Consider the following 17120-nt stretch of genomic DNA (forward strand, 5'->3'; position numbering starts at 1 on the left):
AATATATTATCTTGTTAGTGTGATACAAAAGCCAGAGCGTTAAACTAATAACAGCTTTTATTAGTAAAATAAAATAAAAGGTGGCGCGATAAAAAAAAAAAAATAGTGATCCCTCAACCTCAAGTTGTACTGCGATACTTAGTTTTAGTCTATATTACCTTTTACAGCAACGAAAGCCACTTAGCATCAGCTGCAACAAGCTGCAGCGCTGGTTTTCAGTGAGCGCCTGATGTTGGTTGAAATCACGGATGACGGACCTAACTACTTTACAGTCTATATAAACCTAATAATTATACAAATTTACTATAATACTATTAACTAAGTACTACTTTGATAAAAATGAAATCTATTTAAAATTATTATTATCTTATAAATAGAAGAGAAACAGCTATCGCAAATACAGTCAGTTTGTTTGTTTGTCCTTTCTTTACACCCTAACTACGAAACCAATCAACTTGATTTTTGGCATAGAGTTGGTTGAAAGGACGGATAGTAATGCTGGCTTTTTATCCCAGGAAAAACAACGGTTCATTCATCATTATCGTCATCACTATCAACTTATTACAGGGCACGGGTCTTCTCTCAGAACGAGAACTGTTAGGCCCAAGTTCACCACGGTATCTAAATGTGACTGGACTTCACACGCCTTTGAGAACATTATGCAAAACTCTCAGTGCAGGTTTCCACAATGTTTTCCGTCATGGTTAAAGCAAATGATATCTAAATCATTAATTTAAAAAGCTCTTAACTTTAAAAAGTGGGTGAGTGCCGGGAGGCCCAAGCCCTAACCAATAAATAGGCTATCAGGCTTCAGTTTGTATTAGAAGTTTCAAATAAGATACTTTTGAAACTTGTTTTATAAGCCAACCTTTGAGTCCTGAATAAAAGTTAACTCATATAAAATAACTGACTTTTTAGCTCACCCCTAACTGACATTTGGAGTACGTGCTGCTAATCAGCAACGTTCATTCTTTACCTCTTACTAAAACATTTTATTATAATATCTAACGATGCGCGTGCGCAACGCCGCGCCGCAGCCAAATCACGGGACATGAATAATTGATCATTTGTCTACGAAACGGCGTGCCTCTGATACCATTAGTAAACCATTCAACTTCTCGGAAAAATAAATCGCTTGCTATTTATTTTCTTTATTCTTTTATAACAATGGCAGAGAACAAATTAACTTTACGTTAAATTGCTTTGAAACTGTAAAAGTTTATTTGAATTATTCTGTAGCTGGTTATTACTTTCTTAGTATCCAACCAGGGGTTCATATTAATAGTAAGAGGTTCTTAGTAGTCACATTCGAATTTTTATTATTCGTGTGATGCCAATGGCAGCAGTAACTAAGGTACCTGACATATAGACATTAGTTTATTGTTTTTGTCTGGTGGGAGGTTTTGACCGTGGCTAGTTACCCTACCGACAAAGACGTGCCGCTAAGCGATTTAGTGTTCCGGTGCTATGTCGCGTAGAAACCTATTAGGGGTATGACTACCATACTCCCTAACAGGTTAGCCCGCTACCATCTTAGACTGCATCATCGCTACTCACTACCAGGTGAGATTGTAGTCAAGGGTTAACTTGTAGAGGAATAAAAAAAACATACAGTATGATTTTACAGTCTCACAAAATGTGAAAAGAATTTTTTTAAATGCAGGGTGTTCTGTTGTGGGCACCCTTGCATTCGCTACACTCAAGATTCCGAATTATTGCGGAACTCGGAACGTAACATATTAAATTACCACCATGTTGAAAAATCTTTTGTTATGGTATGTATCGGTAACTCTGGTTCTTCTAAATATCTCCTCATTTTTTATTTGATCACGTAGAGATACTCCGAGCATAAAAGAGTTACTGGCATAGCTCATCGAGTCGCGTAACTGAAGTGGCAAAGGGCGGGGCATATAGCTTGGAGAAAGGATGGACGTTAGGGACCCAAGGTGCTGGAATGGCAGCCCCGTACTGGTGAGCGCAGCGTTGGTCGACCCCAACGAGGTGGACAGACCGTGGCGTGCATAGCGGGTACGCACAGGGTATGCAGATGATACAATATGAAGAAAATCTCCAGTACAAGTTATAAATAATTAAGGGTAGGCTTTTTTTAACTCTCACAATACATATCCTTAAGTTTTTGATAACTTGTACTGAAGATTTCCTCCATTTTATATCATCTGCATACCTTGTGCTTACCCTCTGTGCACGCCACTGTGGACAGACGACATTAAGCGCGATTCAGGTAGCCGCTGGACCCAAACCTTGAATTTGGAACTCCCTAAAAATGACCTATGTCCAGCAATAGCAAATATCGGTTGATATGATGGTCTGAAGTAGAAGTAGAGTTTTGTGACATAGCCGTCCGGGGAAGTACTACTACAGTCATGCTTATTTCTGCTGGTAAGCAGCATTGCTTTGTTCCCGTCTGATAGGCGAAGAGGCCGGTGTAATTACTGGTAACTTGGCGGCCAAAGCCGTCCATCAGACCAGGCTAGAGAAAATTCAGAGATAATAAATATTCGAATTGCCCTACCGGGAATAGAACCCGGGACCTCCCACTTATAATACCACAGGGTTTACCGCTGCGCCAGAGAGGTTGTCATATATCGTAGGTACTTCTAAGAAGCTGAACTTTTAGATGCAGATCGTAGAAATATCAGTGAGGTAGGTAGTCGATTATTTGGAATGTGTGTCATTGCAAACAGTTCTAGATTGGCGAGAATCTTCTATGAATGAATATGGTTTTGGTTGCCATCACATGTAGGTGTTCAAATACCTGTCCTATTTAAGTCGCAGTGACTTAATATAATTAGAATGAATCACGTAGCCAAAAAATTCTATTGATCATCGATTTGTACTGATCGACCACGTGGTGAAGTGAATTTCGAATCGTTTTTTGGCAGATAATTCAGGACAATTTTCGCGACCATAAAGCGTTTGTTCTAAACGTTGGAAATCCTAAATTCTTTATCCAAACATGCGTTGGGAGTATTTGACCGCAATGGCAAGTGAAGGCATCTAATTTTTTTTATATATAATACTTCAGGTGTGCCTTCCTGATTCGAATCGTTAAGCTAAAATTCTTATTAGCCTATTTTTGGTTTCGGTAGCTCAAAGAGTAAAAAGTATATTTATTGTCCGTCTGTCTATCTGTCCACATATTTTAATATAGATTTTATCTAGATAAAAATAAGGTACTTTCTGTTGTCATTAAATCATGAACGGAAAGAAGACAATTTTTTGGAGATAAAATCCGAAAATAAACGATTTCTTTTTTGTTTCTTAATCAATAAGAGTTTGCCACAAGTTTATTAAATATAAGCAATCTTTATATACATTACATTGCTATTTAGAATACGCATACCAACTCTCAAGATAAAGGAGTAATAAAGTACAAATGAAACTACAAATACCATGCGCAGTGAAGTAAAATTTAACAGAAACGATGAACTTTGCTTTAGTTCAAGCTTGTTACCTGACTACTGGACTAAAGGCCTTACCGTCCGAAAAGATTTGCCCATAATCACCGCGCTGGGCAGACGGATTGGTGATCGCAGTAGATGGTAGTAATATACGGGCGTCTCTCCGTTATATTCCCTTAGTCCCCTCACCCTCGGGGAAAGGAGGGGTGGTCAGTGTTTGTATTCTTATCTGCGTCACAACACAGCTTAGCCACGTAGGCCATGAATAAGAGTAATTTATTACAAGTATGACGTTACTCACATCGAAAATACCGACAGCGTGGGCCTCAGGTTTATTTTTCCTGTCTACTCTTGTTTAACTTAGATATCCTGTGACCGGATACCAAACTGAGCACCTATGTAGTTGTTATAGAGCTTTTTGTGGAGGGAAATTGCTGTATTCCGATCTGAAGGGCGTGGTTGCCGGTGTAGTTAGTACCCACGTATATAAGGGTAACATCTCCGGCATTCGGCAACCCGGATTCGGACCAGAATGCAACAACAATATGCGTCGCAAATTTGATTGGCTGTAGTGCTTCCCCAGACGAGCTCCGACGGGCCTTTCTAGTTTTTTGGCATTTTGTGACACAAAAAGCCAAAACTAGAAAGAGTAACTAACTTCTTATTTACTACATAAAATATTTTATGTGCTAAGTTCTATTAATATGACCGAAAGTAAAACAACCGAGGTATTTTGACTATGTCTTGATATATTATTTCTGTTCGACCCTCCGAGATCAGTAAGTAGATTGTAAGTAAAACCATATAAAAGCAAATGTGTACGTACCTCTATTCCTAAAAAAACTACATAAGAACACTTTAGTAATGACGGAAGATATCGTTATGATCTACATTATTTTTCCACTACAAGTTAGCCCTTGACTGCAATCTCACCTGATAGAAGTGATGATGCAGTCTAAATGGTAGCGGGCTAGCCTGTTAGGGAGTATGGTAGTCATACCCTAATAGGTTTCTACGCGACATAGCACTAGAACACTAAATCACTAAGCGGCACGTCTTTGTCGGTAAGAGGGTAACTAGCCACGGCCAAAGCGTCCCACCGGACCAGACAATAGAAAATTCAGGAATTATAAATTCCCAAATTGCCAGTGGCGAGAATCGATGCTCACCGCGCTCACCGATGCGCCAGGGACTTCTGTTAATACCCAGTTTCTTCTGTTAACATTACTTTGAGTTGCATATAAGCAAGCATCCAAATCTAGTTCCCAAATACATTTCGACTCAACAATGATGAGTAGAGTACTGACTTACCTGTGAATTTATTAGTCACCTACGTTACAGTTGCCAAGAGGCAATTTAACAAGAAATATGAGTAAGAAAAACCGGCCAAGTGCGAGTCAGACTCGCGCACGTAGGGTTCCGTAACATTCTCTATAAAAATGGCAAAAACATCATGTATGTTGTATACGAGCCCCCTTAAGTATATAACTTATAGTATCATGGTGACAATAGAAATACATCATCAAAAAGTTTCAACTGTCTAACTATCACAGTTAATGAGATACATCCTGGTGACAGACACACAAACGGACGGCCAGCGGAGTTTTAGTAATAGAGTCCCGTTTTAACCTTTGGGTACGGAACCCTAAAAACGGCAGCTAATAACTGGAGTGGACTTGTTTTCCACAGTGACGAAGAAACAAAATTTATAGCAGGAATTCAGGGATGAATCAATTTTGTTCTCGCAATGTATGCTGTTAAAGTAAATTTATGATTATATCGTCGATTATTTAAGCTGATTTTATATATTAAAGTGTTTGATAAAACTACTTCGTTGAAATGAAAACTGTTATGATAAATGGCATGAAAATAATAAAACGTTTAAGCTTCAACTGTATTTTTACTTCAAAACTGGGTTTTTTACAAACTAGAAATACATCAATAAATATGAAACCACAATTTTGTCAATATCTTTACAACGCTGTCTGCTGCATTAAGAAAACGATAATTCAAATTTAATCATGAATTTAATACTTACATTTAACTTTAGTATTGTGTTCTCAAAGGTGTGCTAAATCGACTATTCCGCTCTAGGCCAGGTGGTAGACTATGGCCAAAACCTTTCTAATTCTGAAAGGAGATCTGTGCCTTCTGATCTGCCTTCTGTCTTCTGCCTTTTGCCTTCTGCCTATACAGAGATAATGCCTGACGCATACCACTCCGTTGGGGGAAACGGAGTAGTTATGTGGGACTTGCACCCACTAAAAACTCTGTGTGTCCCTCGATAGACCTATAAGTGAGAGCACGGGATTCACTTGCGTATTCACCGCACTCAAGGAGATCTGTGCTGTAGTGGAGCAGTATTAAGTTATTAATTATCAAATAGTATTGTGATTACGCACAAAACTGCTATTGAGATTCCCAATTTTACTTTTGAGACAGCTTAACGTCTAATTTCCCGAATATGTGGTCGTAACGGATAAAAGAGCACCATTTCCGCTGATGCATTAGGTAATTAGGCTTATAATTTTTGGTAGTGTTCAGTTCATTTACCAGAATCTATCTTGGATTCTACATAGGTAATTTAATAATAGTGGGATCATTATATAAATATTTTATTTTGGTTCAAGGAATACAACTTCACAACATTTAAATATATCATAAAGTCAGAAGAACCTCAGTTTTAAATTGCAGCAACCTTTCTTCTTCTTCTTCTGCTTGCGGCTCAGGTTCGCCTGGTCCCTGGTGTCATGCGACCGGTTACGATCAATTGTGACGCCGCTGTCTAGATCTCCCAGAAAGCATTGGCCGCCGCCAAGAACAGCAGCGCTTTCCTTGCTGGAAGAAACTTAGCATCTTCTGGTTGTATTATATGACTTCCCCAAAAGAATGCTGCGTTTATGCATCAACGGGGGCAGGAACAGATTAAGTGCAGCGGCTTCTCCGCAAACTCTTTGCAGAGTCTGCGTAGATCTGTGTCCTGCAGCTTTAGATTGAACATGTGTCTGTTAAGCCCACAGTGCCCCGTAGGCGCTCGCACTAGGATGCATAGGTTTTTTCTGTTGAGTGCTAATGCCTCGGACGCGGCCCTTCTTTTTCATAGTTTAAACCGCAGCAACCTTTAGTTTCCCGGCTAAAAAATTTCCAATTCCGAACGAATATTTAAATAATAGTTCTAACCACTAGTCTATGGCCGCTTCTCCTTTGTTTATAGATCTACGTGTTTGAGAAGAGAAAGTTTTAAGTTTTAATGCCAACCACATCCCTGGAGACCCAGGCCTATTAGATCATTTTCTATCTTCGACGGAAAACACCTCTGCATTAGCTACGTCATGATTGGTTATCCAACTGGCTGCATCAGCCCACGCGAATTCCCACACCGCCTGGGCCGGACGCCAACTTTTCATAGTTTAGTTACGATTTCGAAAACGACCCGACGCGTCCCGCCGCCGGCGATATCCCATTTTCTCTCGAATCCATTTTATCTTTACCTTCATCAAGTTCTCGACATTCGTCACTTTGACTAATTGTGTGATTGTGTTTTGATTGTGTATGGACAGTTTGTGAATTGGATTTGTTTTATCACTTGGCTATAGGTATGTACCGATATCTAATCGCTTTAATCTTTCACCGGACACTTTTTATTTTATATTGTGCAACAAATGGAAATATTAATTATACAGGGATTTTAATTTTTTCGGAAAAATCTAGTTTTTATTTTTTTAACACTGTGTATATATTAATACGTTAGTTGTCAAATACTTTTTAAAATATTTTTTCTAAGCCCACCAATTAGCCTAGCCAAAGCCCAGCTTGGTGGACATAAATTCTAAATCCTTCTCTTCTTTGAGAAAAGATGCCTATGCCCAACCATGCGACAGTAATGTGGATGGATAGTGGTGATGATACTGTAAAAGATACAGAGTTTGACAAAACAGAATTGGTACATGATTATAAATTAAAGGACGTTAATTTTGATAAATTCAAAATATAAAATCGTCATGATTAATACAAAATTGTTTAAACTAAAGTAAGATTTATAGAATATTGGATTAAAAGGAGAACTCATAAATCGGATCAACGTTAGGTAATCATCGGAAGTTATAAGAAAACGAAAAGACTCCGAGGCCTTCAGAGTTTTACAGAAATAGATTGCGACGTTTCATATACTTGGGAAAATTCTAACGATAGACACCTACACACTCACACTTCACCTTGCAACTAGATGGCGCTGACCGCTAGTAAAATGACTCATTTGAGAGCTTTACCGAGCCAAATCTACGGCTAGATGCCACTAATGATGATTTGTTACGAGATCGATTACTATTTCATTCAAATAAAGAATACACGGCTAACTTTGAGTTTGTTATAACTTTCTATCCAAACTCGGTTAAAACAACCTTTCCAGTATCAAAACTATAAGTGTTAGTGAAGTCACACACTGTCATTTAAAAAATCAAGTATGCCAAGCTCTACATTTTTAAAAAGTCCCACCGTCCACGTTTACTGATTAATTATATTTTACAACAGAAACTTACATTCCTTATTCTACACTCTTAATTCTGAATTTATGGAATGCCCTAATATAATCTTATGAAATTGCAGTATTACAAAACATTAGAATTGTAAATGATGAAAACATTGACAATTATAGAAATAAAAACATTATAACAATTTACTTACAATTAAAGCAAAATTAGGGATTCTAAAAGAGTTATGGACGGGTAAGAATATCTCAAAACATACACATGTTAAGCTTATTGAAATTCGTACTATCTTGCCTTTATCACAATGGAATCAAACACGAGTTAAAAGGTGCTACAAACCATCTTATATTCCACACCAATCTCAATTAATTGAACTATTTAATGTCATTAGATGTTATTCAAAGAAATATGTCTAGATCTCGGACTATGAGCAGTGATACTTTAATTTACTTAAACATATCGGTGATAGACTAGTGGCTAGGACTTCGGCCTCATTTTGCGGGGCCGACTTTGAATCCTAGCACGTACCACTTGCGTTTGTGTTTTATGCAAATAAAACTTGCTTCAACGGTGAAGAAAAACATCGTGAGGAAACCTGCATGCCTGAGAGTTCTCTATAAAGTTCTCAAAATCGTGTGGAGTCCAACAATCCGGACTAGCGTGGTGGTATACCCTTCTCATGTGTAAGAAACCCGTGTTCTGCCTGGGCTGGTAATGGATTGAAATGATGATGAAACATATCGGTAGTTCTTACTTTGTTCAGATTGAACAAAGTAAGAAATATATTATTTACACGTTTTCATTTTGTAAAACTTAACTTATATAACCTACTATAAAATCAACTAAGTAGCATCATCACCGGCATCAATAATTGCTCCTGCTCAACTCAGGTCGGGTTTCTTATTCGCTATTTCTAACACTGACGGCTGTACCTATTAGGTAAAAAAAAACTCGTAGTTTAATCATTTTTATATGAAACTAGCGTACCCAGCCCGCTTCGCCGGGCTAGATTTTGCTTTATTTTATTTAAACAATAAACTTACATCATTAAATTTTTAATTTAAGTCTCATACTATATTAAATCCTTTATTTCTCTCCGTATTCATTCTCTTCTTTTCTCTTCTCGAGCGGGTGAAAATCATTATCTACACCCATGTACACCCAATAAAAGAATATCATCATAGTAAATAAAAGCTGTATTTGAAAGTTTGATAGTTCAAAAATAGGAGTGCTCCGAGCGTCACCAAACCTTACAGGATTACTCGCCAGGTCAATCCGGAGATTCCCTGAAAGTTTCATTGAAATCGGTCCAGCCGTTTCGGAGCCTATACGGAAGATATCCACCCACTTTCTCTTTTATATATATAGATAGATTGTGACAGCCTAGTGGTTAGATTTCGGCTTCACTTTCGGAGGGACAGTCTTCGAATCCCGGCAAATATTTTAAGTAGTTTCGTAATTTAGCCAGTAAAATAAAAATATTGCTGCTTTTAACGGGGAAGGAAAACATTTTGTGGAAACCTGCATGCCTGAAAGCTCTCCATAATGTTCTCAAAGGCGTCTTAAATCTACCAATCCGATTGATTTGGATTGGTGGACTTCACACGCCGTGGTCGATCACGGCCTAAGACCTTCACCCGGCTAAGTTTGTTAGTGGGCTTCTTCTTAGACCAGGGCGTGCTTGGAACCCTCGTAGCTTTAGTTTTTAGTTTACGACTGTAGTTATCGCCATCACTACACATTTTTTATGTAATCAAAGCATCAAAACTATCCGATGACGGCCGACTGGCGCAGTGGGCAGCGACCCTGCTTTCTGAGGCCAAGGCCGTGGGTTCGATTCCCACAACTGGAAAATGTTTGTGTGATGAGCATAAGTGTTTTTCAGTGTCTGGGTGTTTATATGTATTTTCTAAGTATTTATGTATATATAATTCATAAAAATATTCATTAGTCATCTTAGTACCTACAACACAAGCTACGCTTACTTTGGGGCTAGGTGGCGATGTGTGTATTGTCGTAGTATATTTATTTATTAATCTATGTGCCTATATGAATAGAAAAAATATTTGACTTTGACTTCTAATTCTGTGTGGAAACCCGTGCCCTGCAGTGGCCCTGTAATGGGTCGATAATGATGGTAATGATTGATGTCCCTGGTTCATCAGTGTGAAAAAAAAAATAAAAAAAAAGGTTGGGAATAATATAAATACTTTCCGTTCATAATTTAACAATAATTTAGATTGTCTTTTTACCTATTCACAACTTGCTTACGAGTGCTTTTTTATGGATTTACTTCCTTACCATTTACTGGTTTAGCGCTCGGGGGGTGGAACTTCAAAAAAAAACAAGTTATTGTCAAAATAAGTAGGATTTTCTGTAGTTAAACCTGTAGTTTATTAATATAATGTTGCGTAGAATAATTCGATTGTAGTAGTAAAGTTTTTGTGACAGAGCTCACCCTACACCAGACCCCACACAGATCTTCCAAAACATGCTCTTCTATTTCACGTTGCATGTTACATTCTGATACCAAAGCATCCTCTGGAGACGTTGATTGATCCTCGCTTATGCGCTTTAGGTATCCATGTTGTCTATGAAAATAAAAAAGAATGTGTTAACCTATGTGCAACCTTTTTTTAACCCGTAAGATCTCTAAGATTTTAAAAGTATGGTATGCCGGTTAATAACGGCTTTCGCATATAAGATCTTGGTGCTAGTCGTTTAGTGACAGAGCTTGCCTGGAAAGTACTACCGCCTACGCTTAAGTTTGATGGGCACAGGGCGGTATTTTATAGGACGTGTTTGCATGCCCTGCGAAGTGTCGCTGTTATTATAACCATTGTTTTTTACCAATAGATAGATAGGACATATGCTTGGTAAATCAATTGTTAATACAAAAAAAAATTAACTTGACTCAAATTAAAGCATTGATTTATGAGTTTTATATTATGTGACAAGAACTGTTGTTTGCAGTGTATGACGTAGGCAGGTAGGTAGGTGGTGGTCAACTCATCGTCCACTAGACGTGTACTAATCGCACCAAATTGAAAAATTTGTTTCATGGCACAAAACACAAAGCTCGCATTCCAATACTATACCTTCGACGGCATTAGTCGATATGTTTATTGTTTGTTTATTGCGAAGGCCGCCGAATTAGGGTAGCCGAACAATCAATAATTTTTCTAAAAGAAGGTTTAAAAAATATTTAATTAAAACTTCAGTAAAATTTTCGATCGGGTGGCTACGCTATTTAGGCAGTCAAGGCTCGATATTTTTGCGTGAACCTAGTTCAAGATCGGAACCTTTCCCCAAGTGAAAATGCAAGGCAAAAAGCTGTATAATTGCAAAAGCAATCTCTACACAAGATACAATAACACAGCATTTGAATCTGTATTTTGTAACAAAGTGAGAAAATGAGTTCATAACATCAACTTTTTTGTACTGTCTAGCGTTACGCCTGATAAAGTTTGACATGAGCCCATAACTTAAAGCCGTTTGTAAGAGGAGTAATCTTATCTTCGTAATTTATGCTACAATCGGATATCCTTCAGGACATCATATACGTTGCACTGAATGACAATTCCTTGTAGGAACAAGGACAAAAACATTTTTAATTAGTCTTTTGGGTGGGTCTCTCATGATTGGGTACTTGGGTTATTGGATGAAATAAAGAACGTTTGCCATCATAAAATCTTATGAATTAAAAAATATACAATCTTTGACTTATCAGCTTTCTTCTTCTTCGTCGTTTACTTCATTACTGAATGTCGTGTCCGGATTCAAGTTCCTTCGTAGCGATTTTTACTACAGCCTTCCATCCTGTACTATCCTTGGCCTTTTTTATAGCTTCTGTGATAGCGAGGCCTGTGAGCGACTTTACCTGGTCAACCAGCGACGCGGTGGTGATCGGCCACGCCGTCTTTTCCCTCCACCTTACCTACAAGTATTAACTTATCCATATTACTGGGCCGGCGTCGAGCAATGTGACCAAAGTAGCTAAGAATATTCTTGTAGCACAATGTGGACAGCCTGTTAATACGTAGCTGCTCAAGGATATATTAGTTCTCTTTGCGTTCCATGGTATACGTAGCATCCTTCTCCAACACCACATTTCAAAGGAAGATTCGCTATTCCCCGCGGTTTCACCCGCGTTCACTATGTAACGATATGCCAAAACATAAGCCACTCGGGTGCCTACCTTAATTCATAGGCGTAAACTCTCCTGCCGACGCGACGGTCTCTCGTTATGTTAATTTTACATGATCTCTTATTTACAAATAGTTTCTAAAATACCATTACTTCAGGTGAATTCTTATAGCCGTAATAGTGAGATCTGTAAAATACTTTACCTGGTCAGACCTGCGATGAGGTGATCTTCCGCGAGGTCTTAAACCAATCAATATTAGATTTATCCATGTTACTTTCTTCTGGGCAGGACTAAAGAGTCCTAAGAAACAGAAACAGTAACTAAGAATATTCTTGTAAAACAATGTGGAGATGCTGGTGTGGTTATGTAGCTGCTCCAGGATCGATAGATTTGTTCTTTTATCGATAGATTAATTCTCTCACCTTACAATAATGTAAACATGTTTTTAATGCATGACAAAAAAACATATTCTAAACATAAAGGTAAAGCGCAGAATGGGTACCATTATCTATAAAAAACGCCAAAATAGTTATCTGTAATAGTTAATAGTAGTCTGTTGCATGGGAGCCCTATTAAATATCGTATTTGTTTTTATAGCGGCAACAGAAATAGACCAGCTGTCTAACTATCACGGTTTATGAGACTTACAGCTTGGTGACAGACGGACAGACAGACAGACGGACGGACAGCGGAGTCTTAGTAATGAGGTCCCGTTGGTTACGGAACTTGAAAAACACATTGATAAATATTGTCTATAAAATGGTAACACATATGCATGAAAACTTCATTAGTGCCTGTGATAGATGTTAATAATTTATGAATTTGAATGTCATATTTGTGTATTTATAAAAAAAATTCTTCTCCCACAGGATCATAGCTCGTCCTTTTCAAGAAGCGACCAGCCACCCCTCTCACCCAGTGATGTTATCCAGATAGCGCCATGGGGGTGACCGACGACTTTGCCCCGAGCTTCACGCAGAAGCCCCAGCTTCGCCAAGAGGATGATGGCAACAAGCTGGTGTTTGAGTGCCAGCTCTTGGCCTCGCCGAAGCCGGAGATCAGCTGGTATCGCAGCGATGAACTCCTTAAGGAGGATAACAGGACACAATTTAAGTAAGTGCAGTGATTTGTATTGCGTTTAGCAATATTATGTTTTTCTTATTTAATTTGAGCATTATTTTGACAACCTTCTTGGAGGTAAATCGAAGCAATTGCACTGGCCAAATACATGCGAGCAGCGGCCGGCAAAAGTTGTTTGGAAATTCATAGCTGACATGGTTTAGCGGGCAAATAAATTACATAGTAAACTTATACCTGTAATTTGAAAATGGAACGATCTTTTACTCCGTAACATGGTAACCAAAGAGGTAACATTTCAAAGGTTTTATTTCATTTCGAAGTGGCTTGCAAATATAAAGCTGTTTATTAAAAAATAACAAATGAAAACATTAGCGCGTTAAAAAATATTGTGGTACGTTTTTCGTCATTGATTTATAAAAGTAATTGTATTTGAAAAAAAATGTTGAAGTGCGTAAAACTGATTAGGGGAATGAGTTACATTAATAACTGCCATACTACCTTACCGCCCCCTACCATGTTAGACTGCATGTTCATTTACAAAAATTCTTTCAAAAGCTCGGGCTAAAGAATCGTAGGCAAATTTAACTATAACATGATGCAAATAAGATCTATTTTACTCTGTTGTTCAAGCGTTCCGTACTCGTAAACGACTCCTCTATGGCGAACGAGCAAATCTTGTGTTAAAGTTCAGAGTGCTGTTAAATGAGGTTTTTTTTATTCCACTACAATTTAGCCCTTGACTACCACCAGGATACCACTAGGTAGAATTGCAGTGAACAACAGAGTAAAAAAGGATCTTATTTGCATCGTGTTAAAATTTAAATTTAAATACAAATCATTAGCTCGACTTTTGATAGAATGTTTGCAAAACACAAATCAGAAGTACATGACTTGCAAATCTAAAACGAGTGGCATTAGGTCCATTTCAATTTGACGATACAGACTTCAACACTCAAAAACGGCTCCTCGATTGCGAGCGTGCAAATCTTTTACGACTGATAATTTGTGAATGCATTCGCAATTAGCGGTGACAAAGATAAGGTCATCGACACAGACGCGACAGGCGACATTAACACTATGTTTGTCGAAATGCTCCTTTTTTCACTAATGGGAGCCAAGACAATCGAAAGTTGACACATTTGGCACCGCTCACCGCGCCGTCTCGAGTTTAAATAAAAAAGGATTAATTTGTTTTGTTTTTATACGCCCCACCCCCAGTATAATTTAGAAAATAACAATGAAGTTACTGGCATGTATATATTTATATTTCGGCGACGTGGTTGCAAAAAGTTGAGGTGCGAACTCAGCTTCCCTCGAAATTGTAGCCCTTAGGCTTTCACCTATACAACGTGTAACCGAATTACGAAATACTGTTGAAGGGTGCGTAAGCATATTTCATAAGGGATCACCCTGTTAAAATATTAAATCAAAAGAAGCATATTTATTTACCCATACAAACTAATGCAAAACATTCTCAGTATTTACTTTTGACAACCCTATTGAAGAAAAAAGAAAGACACGCGCATAATACGCTACGCGACGCGTACATAATAAGGGCCAGGCGTCACTTGATTTAAATTTTGCATGTGATGTTAGGGCTGTATCTTATTTCTTTCAGTAAACACTATGGCAGTGGTTTACTCAAAAACTATTAGCGTTTAGATTTCGCAGATTAGTTTTACAGACAATACCTGATGTACCTGAAAGCCTGTGAAGTATTATTTCGCTTTTCATTTACATGTTTTATAGGTTATTGTTATTAACGATCATTTTTTGTATTAAGCTATTGTTGTGTTTGCACTCCGCAGGATCCAGAGCATAGCCAACAACAAGTTCCTGGTGGTTTTGGTGCTGGATGACGTAATCGAGACCGACGCGGGGCTCTACAAAGTTAAGGCTAAGAACAAGATGGGCGAGGTGGCCGCCTCCATTAACCTTAACTTTAGCCGTGAGTATATATCTATATACATATAAATAAACAAAAAATAAACTACGACAATACACACATCGCTAATCGCCATCTAGTCCCAAAGTAAGCTTAGCTTGTGTTATGGGCCAAAAAATTAGAAATGAGATATTTTAATGAACAATATACATACATACTTAAAAATTAGTTTATTATTTCCCCTTTTTTTGCTTGGTATTTTTTTTGGGTACTACTAAGCAAAGCTTGGTCATTTAGGTACCTTTAGCTGAGGAATGAAAGTCTGAAATAAAACACGTACCTATTTCCATATATGAAGCTTTTGTATCAAACTAAAGTCTGTTTTGAAACACATATTCCCGTTTATCACTGTTGATAGTATGTAAGGTTGGGTATGAATTATTGCTCTAACAAGTTTTTTAAGTATCGATTTGATAGCAAAAGGCAGGCAAAATAACAAAAAAACAAAACTTTGTGGGCTTTTTCTTATAACAAAACGTGTCTGGAACCCTTATAGCAGATCCAGTTCCCAGAAACGAAAATCTGAAATGAAACACGTACCAATTTACATTTATGAATTTGTTACTAAACTAGTCAGTCTACTTAAATATATTTCTTATAAGTAGATCTACTTATAACAAATCAAACACTGAATGTCATTGGATATGAATTTTAGTTGGAGCTGCTTGAAGCTTTAAAGTGACAATTTGATTGCAAAAGGCTTAGTTTGTGAACATTTCCTTAAACCAAAGTGTGTCTGGAACCCTTCTAGCAGCTATAGGTTTAGTTTAAAGTCTACGGACGTAGTTATATATTAGGAGCATCTTATAGGAGATACTTCTTTTGTAGACACGTGATTCGAGCTACTTATAACAGATATTAAATCTTTTAAAATTCTAAATCAATTCGAACACAATTTCATTGCAGAAACTAGATATATAGAACACCTGGATTTATTCTGAGAGCGTGAATGTTGCGATTCTAAATATTTACGTCTGGATGATGTTATTCAATGTAAACATTCAACTACAGAAATTAGCCACTGCTACGTAACATCTTGAGCGAAATATTTTATAACGCAATTAATTTAAATTTTGGGATTTTGACTCTAAAAGATTTTGATCCACTGGAGTAAATATCAGTATACGAAGTACTTCCATGTGATCCAAGTAATAAGTTACATATGATAATAAATAAAAACGGGTTCGCTAATGCAATTAGCATGCGAAGTAATATCTCAAAGTACCTAACAAAAAAAACATTATTTTTTGGTGCTTTTACCTGCTGTTGCTGTAAGAGGTAAAATATATGTCATTATGAATTCCAAACTATTATATTCTCTAGGTTGAATGAAGAAGAATAGATAGTTAAAGACCTCGGCAAATAAAAGTTAATTTCCAAAAGGTCCAATAAAAGTTAGACCTCGCCTGCAATCTCAATTAGTGGTACCTACGTAATGATGCAGTCTAAGATTTTAGTGGGTCTCTTATAGGTATGGTCATTATATTAAACCCATTATATCCCTAATCGGTTTCTATGCAGCATCGTGTTGGAACGTATAATCGCTTTCTCGTTAGGGTGCTAATAGGGTGCAATCCTCTAGACTAGACCAGAGAAAATTCAGAAAAGACTTGGAATCTATAAAGGAATCGAACCTTGCAATTCCTACTTAAAAGATCACAACCACAACTGTGCCAGGAAGTTCGACATATTGTTTATTAAGAAACTTGCAATCACGCTGTATACAGCCAGCGTGATTGTGAATTTTTGCTAATAATTGTTTTTAACTGAACTTTTTCTGATTTCTAAGTATTTTTTATTATTGTTACAGCCGCTGATGAAGAAAAACAGAAGTAAGTCTTTCTGTTTCATAATTTTATCATACTAGTTTTAAATTATAATAACGAGTTTAAGAACGGAACCCGACGAAATGAATGAAAGAAACTAAGAGAAAACTTACAAATGCAAGAGTATTAATTGACATCTAGGTGCTTACTACCATCTTTTGAAGCAGTATTGATTGAAAAGGACAGTAAATATGATTTGTAGGAAAACACCTT

At 37.4% G+C, this 17120-nt stretch overlaps 1 protein-coding gene across 18 annotated transcripts in view; it reads left to right on the plus strand.

Moving 5' to 3' along the window:
• Positions 1 to 17120, plus strand: part of LOC120634462 (twitchin) — a 160556-nt gene that overhangs the window by 26667 nt on the left and 116769 nt on the right. For 16 of the 18 annotated variants that reach the window (XM_039905049.1, XM_039905045.1, XM_039905048.1 and 13 more), the window contains exons 1-4: positions 6826 to 7018; positions 12926 to 13169; positions 14945 to 15084; positions 16892 to 16913. In XM_039905049.1, the coding sequence (XP_039760983.1) occupies positions 12997 to 13169; positions 14945 to 15084; positions 16892 to 16913 (335 nt within the window). In that variant the 5' untranslated portion in view covers positions 6826 to 7018; positions 12926 to 12996. Of the gene's footprint in view, positions 1 to 6824; positions 7019 to 12925; positions 13170 to 14944; positions 15085 to 16891; positions 16914 to 17120 lie in introns of those variants that run through there. The other 2 variants (XM_039905066.1, XM_039905046.1) reach the window with 2 other exon arrangements.

This window comes from Pararge aegeria, chromosome 24, assembly GCF_905163445.1.
Source record: "Pararge aegeria chromosome 24, ilParAegt1.1, whole genome shotgun sequence".
Classification (NCBI taxonomy): domain Eukaryota; kingdom Metazoa; phylum Arthropoda; class Insecta; order Lepidoptera; family Nymphalidae; genus Pararge; species Pararge aegeria.